This window comes from Stegodyphus dumicola, chromosome 2 (assembly GCF_044657685.1).
Source record: "Stegodyphus dumicola isolate Sdum_Otavi_A_Nest chromosome 2, ASM4465768v1".
NCBI lineage: Eukaryota > Metazoa > Arthropoda > Arachnida > Araneae > Eresidae > Stegodyphus > Stegodyphus dumicola.
In genome coordinates, this window is record NC_140769.1 from 15,421,907 (window position 1) to 15,427,906 (window position 6,000).

At 32.5% G+C, this 6,000-nt stretch overlaps 1 protein-coding gene across 3 annotated transcripts in view; it reads right to left on the minus strand.

Annotated features, from left to right (window-relative positions):
• LOC118198357 (uncharacterized) overlaps positions 1 to 2,011 on the minus strand; it is a 37,865-nt gene extending 35,854 nt beyond the window's left edge. The window contains exons 1-2 of one of the 3 annotated variants that reach the window (XM_035370014.2): positions 1,030 to 2,007; positions 102 to 204 (exon numbers count right to left, since the gene is read on the minus strand). In XM_035370014.2, coding sequence (XP_035225905.2) covers positions 102 to 204; positions 1,030 to 1,778 — 852 coding nt within the window. In that variant the 5' untranslated portion in view covers positions 1,779 to 2,007. Of the gene's footprint in view, positions 1 to 101; positions 205 to 1,029 lie in introns of all 3 variants that reach the window. The other 2 variants (XM_035370015.2, XM_085810460.1) reach the window with 2 other exon arrangements.
• Positions 2,012 to 6,000: the final 3,989 nt, after the last annotated feature.

The following is a 6,000-nucleotide window of genomic DNA, read 5'->3' on the forward strand; positions in this document are numbered from 1 at the left end:
TGTATTTCACACCTCTTAAAAATAGAAAACTCCTGTTTTCTAAAAACAAAAGTGCCATACAAAAGTTTTAAAAAAACATTAACATTAAAATGGTTTCATACCCAGTCGGGATCAGATGGTTGAAAAGAAATGATAAAAGTTTCATTTTCTTTAATAATTTTCAGACTTGGAAAGCGCTTTCTCAGCTGCGTGATCTCTGTGTTTCTAAAAGAAAAATGATTGCAGAGATAAAGGTCAAACAAAAAGAATTAATATTTAAATAAAGATTTTAAAGAAAAGAAAATTATTAGAAAAACCATTATGTAATGAATTTTATATGCAGTTTTTTAGAATAATGAGATAATAATATTGCATAATTAAATCTATGCAATTTCACTGACAAAAATTTTCATTAGTAAGTTTTCATTCATTCATAAGAAATAACTGGATATTGGTACCCAGAACAATTACTTTTAACTCTCAAATAACAATCCCTCCACCCCACTTAGAAAAATGTCATTTAGATCTTTTACTGCCTATTATTCACAATACACAAACTTTAAATTAGGTTCCAAAAAACAAACAATCTAATGCACAATGAATAATAATTAATAATGACATAAAACATACCAAAAATGTAAACTTCACAATTTTAATGCAAAATGCGGTTTAATCCTAGTATCCGGTGCACACGGGATTTGGCTACTTTTGGCAACTTTATGATGAGCAATAAAAACGCGACATATACAATGAGTAATAAACAGGTCATTCAAAGAATATATATAGTTATACATAGTATATACTTAGTATATAGTGTATAGTATATACATAGACGTTGTTTGGGTATGTATATAGTGTATAGTACATAGACATTGTTTGGGTCATTTTTGGTGTTGGCGATTAATTTACAAAATCGCACCATGGCTGCACCGTATACTAGGATTTTACCGCAAAATGCAATTAGCATTTGCATCTCATTTAATATTTCTTAAGTTTTACCATTAATTGTATGTTATTCAATTTTATAACAGAGTGGGAAAATAGCACTACCTTAAATTAATTACATCATCTTCAGTCAACTTTGTTAATTCATAAATTTTCCTAACATTTAAAGATGAAACTTCTATAGGCTTTTCTTTAGTAACTTCAGTTAGGGAAGGAACTGAATTATCATACACGCTTTTATCTTCTTTCTTACTTTTATTTTCTTCATTGCTTTTCTCAAGGCAAGTAGTTTTGCTGTTTTTCTCAGATACATATTTCTTTTGATGGAAGAACTTACAGTTATCACCATTACGGCACTGACCTCTTTTGAAATAATGACAAAGTGGAGCTTTTTTACTTTTATGGACAGAAGAATCCTTATGTTTTTTAACTTGCTTAGATGATTCTAAACTGACTTCGGATATCAAGGAAGAGTCCGTTTCGCCCGAATGACTGTATAGACAATTTTCCGCTTTTCCACAGTTTCCTGTTTTAAAATATCGACATGGTATTTTCCGAGTTATATGACTGCTACGGAAAACATAGGAATTATTATTTTGTTTGCGTAAATTGGCGTTTTTTCCGATACGGTTATCCCTATATGAACTTTTTTTGTTATGCACATATGTACAATTATCACCATATTTACAATACCCGTTTTTCTCATAAAAGAAACAGATATTGGATACTTTTTGTTTAGAGCTATTATTATGTGAAGTTTCTATTGCACCAATAATTTCATCTTGGTCTTCAGCGGTACAAATTTGTAAAGATTCGTAATCTTCAGTCAAATCTGTTTCGTGAGAATGATGCATTTTTAAACTTTCTCAAGTTTTAAATAAATGACAAAAATAAACAATAAAGTATGCATTTATATAAGCATTTCATATTTATCCATTATGGGGTAACTCTTAAAAAAATATATGCCCATAATGGTGCAATATTAAAGAAAAATAAAATATAAACAAAAGCCAACAGACAAAATACACAGATGTCTTGTTTTGCACCCGCTAATTCTTTCTGCTACGATGGCCGAAAAATCAAGCTTAGGTGCGAAGGAAAGGTATATACAAAGGGGACAATTTCTTATTTCAGAGGAGAGTAAAAAGGAACTTCGTACATTTTGTACGAGTCCGAAAGGCCAGGAAGAAAACATGGGACAAAATGAAATTTAAAATAAAGGACCCAAAAATTAATAGAGGGAAAAAAAAAAGGCCTATAGAAAGAAAAGGAAAAGAAGTAGAAAATGTCCTAAAATACGATTGTGTCCATGACTGTAGTAAAAAGTTGCCTTCATTTACAGTAAATAGTGACAGCTAAAACCAATATTAAACCATTACAAATTCTACAAAATAAAATTCTACGAGAAATTATTAATGCTTCTTGGTATATTCCAAACATCTATATTCACAGAGACCTTCGAATCGAACTTATTCAGGAGTATATTAAACGATTAGCGGTAAACTTCTTTTATTCAGTACAAACCCACACTAATAGCCTTATTAGCACTCTCAAACACTCCCCGCATCCCAGAGAAAAGCATCGTTACCCATGTGACATCCTTCCCACACCACGCTAAACTGACTCAGCGGTTTACCACCCGCAGCTACATCTTATAACCACACTGAACTTGCCATCCCCTTTTTTTCGCCGCCGCTAGTGCGGACCTCACTCTCTTTTTTCCGCCTCCCACACTCCTTTCACCCTACTCTTTCTCCCCCCCCGATCCTTACCAGATGTCGAGTAAAAAGATGTTTCTACATCTTGACACTCGAGAATAAAATACGATATGTATGTGTAAATAGTGACACAGGTGTGTGTGTGTAGTCAGTGTGCTTGGTTATGCTGAATAGATGTGATACTGGAAAAAAAATGACAGTGTTAAAATGCTTCGTATCAAGGTATTTAGCATAGAAAACAAAGTAATGTATACTTGCATCCTGAGACACAACAGCAAAAGACCCATAACATCAGACAAAATTATATATTAATTTAACTAAGCTAACTTATGCTATTTTCGTTCAAAACCTTTTCATACCTTTTTCAAAAAACAGCAGCAGACAAAGAACATAGAACCAAACACAATACAAGACCACACACATACAATATATATATATATATATATATATATTTCTGTATAAATTAGAGAGTATATGTATTAAAAACATAAATTAAACATAGTATTTATTAATTTAACTATCATAATTTATTACAAGTTTAATTATTTTACTATCATAATTTATTACTAGTTAACTAATGCTAGTTTAACTCATTCAGGCTCGCTGTTATTTATATAAGCTCATAGTTCTAAGAATTTATTTAAGGCAATGAAGAATAATCCATCCCTTACATTTGGACATTTAACAGATAGCAAGGAACAGTATGAGAAAAAAAAAGGTGAGGTGTAATATTATTTAAAGGCGAAAACATATTTAAGCGATCAAAAAAAGGGGAGGAAATCCGAGAGAGAAGTACTGCGATGCCCCAATTTCCCTCTCACGAGATTTCTCAAAACAAGGTAAGGGGGCTTTGTAGGTGGTGACAGACGTGAACTGATAACCTTGGCGTCTGTTTGGAATTGATTCACAAAGGAAGCGACAAACAATGAGCAATTTCAAGTATATTTTAATGCTAAAAACTGATGAAAAATTAAAATTTATTGATTTAAAGGCACTTATTTATAGAAATTTGACTTAGTTTAGATGAAAGAAAGGTACCTATCTTAAAATTCCAGGCTTTCGTAGTATATTCTCACATTGTTCGCTGTTTTAGTCTCGTCAACATCGGAGAGAAAATTCTTTGAATAGGTATAGGTTTTGTAGAAAAAACACTATTTCAAAGTAATTTAATTGATACACTAAGTGGAAAGGAATGTTTTTCACTTTTTTACGGAGCGCTGCGAACGTACAGCTTGCATCGATGATCGCAGTGCCTCCTATTTCATAAACAAAAGCATGTAAATAGACAGACAGACAAAGTAAACAGATGTCTTGTTTTGCACTCGCTAAGTCTTTCTGCACCGATGGGCGAAAAATCAAGCATAGGTGCGAAGGAAAGCTATATAGAAAGGGGGACAATTTCGTATATGAGGAGAGTAAATAGGAACTTCGTACATTTTATACGAGATCGAAAGGCCAGGAAGAAAAGATGGGACAAAGTAAAAATTAAAATAAACGGCCCAAAAATAATAGAGAGAAAAGAAAAGAAAAAAAAAAAAAAAAAAAAAAAAGGCCTATAGAAAGAAAAGGAAAAGAAGTAGAAAATATCCTAAAATACGATTGTGTCTATGAGTGCAGTTAAAAGGAGAAGAAACTGTCTTCATTTACAATAAATAGTGTCTCACAGGTTATCAGGTTCAATGTTCCGTCTTACTTTCTTTGGGAACATGCGAGGACCTGACTCGGAACAGAGAGCTTACTAACGCTATGTTCAATAACTGTGGGAAGTAGACAGGATACACAAGAAGGGTATACAAAACCCTTTATTTTTCTCTCTTTACAACAATTTCCGTACTTCGGAATACAAAGACCCACTACTAGTGGTCTAAACGTAAGAATATAAAAATATAACTAAACTCTAACTTAACTTTGAAATAATAAACGTGGAAGATTGGTCTTATATTAACAGGAAGCCGTATGTAGTACAGAGAACTGTTAACACTACAATACGTTTAAAATTATCAAGAGGATTAAACCTCTGGCCTGGAAGGCAACCAGCAACTGAGTAAAACTTCTAAGGTAAGCGGCCTGCTTCGACTAACTCCTTCCTCTCTCTCGCTTGGCAAAAAGCCACAACTTAAGTACTTGGCGTTCGCCAGACAAATTTTGCACAAATAAGTTAACGTTTTTAATTCTGGCCGGAAGTAAAAAATAAGAAGTGATAGTAAAGATTTAAAATAAAATAAACGTTAGTAAAACTTAAGATCCTTACATACTTCCCGCCAGAGTTAATTAGTTTGAAACTGAGGTCTAATACGACCTTGTTGAAAACGTTTAGCTCTAGAATCTAACGCGAGGCCAATCTTTTACAAGCATTTCTCACTAGAAACTAGAAATTAAAAAAAAAGAGAAATTTGTTTTTACAATAGCAGCTCCAAGGAGACGCAATTTTTCATCTGTACTGCATCTAAACAGGGGCTTTTATTCAAATCTGGTTCCTTCCAGAGATCTGGAAGGAAAACTAGTTTAATGAAATGTTACACAATGAAATGGCAAGTAACATGCATATTTATATTTCTCTTAACATTCTTATTTCATTCATGACTATTTTAATTATCTCTCCCCGTGCTCTCTGACATGTGTTGTAAAAGAACACCAAACACGAATGTGTTTATGTATACGTGTTCAACACTTCCTCCTACAATCAAAACACTAACGTGTTAAAATTCAACATACCAAGACCTCGTAACACACCCTAACTTCAACTCTAAACCCTGAGGTACTATTCTGAAAGCGGCTAACTCTGAAGTGTAGCGTCAGAGAGCCTAACTACATTCATTCAACCTTTAACACATATTCACCATGATTTCGTCTTTTTACAGTCACACGAATAAAAAAAATTTTAACATTACTTTCACTTTTACCATATCACGGTATTTCTCAACATTTAAAATAACAGTTCACATTGTATATAAGAAAATATTAACATGCCGTTAATTTTACGCATTTGAAAACATACATTAGTAGTACATTGTTAACTTCTACTCTTTTCAAAGCAAGTGCCAATTCTTTCTACATTGAAATACTACAATTCAAAAAGTCTTTCACACTAAAACTTCTTTCTTGCCAGAATGTTTTAAATAAAATTGATACAATAACTTTTACAATATTTAAGTCTTTACATATTCCTATTATACATCAACTTTAGTTTTACGTGCGAGTAATTGAAAAACATAATACCAAAATCGGTAAGAACTCATTTCTCGCCCTTTTGGCGATAAAGGTAGACCTCGCATGAGGTAAAACTTCTTGAAATCTGCCACTTGCAGTAAGAATGAAAGATTAACTTAAGTTTGCAAAGTAACATAAAATTTTACTT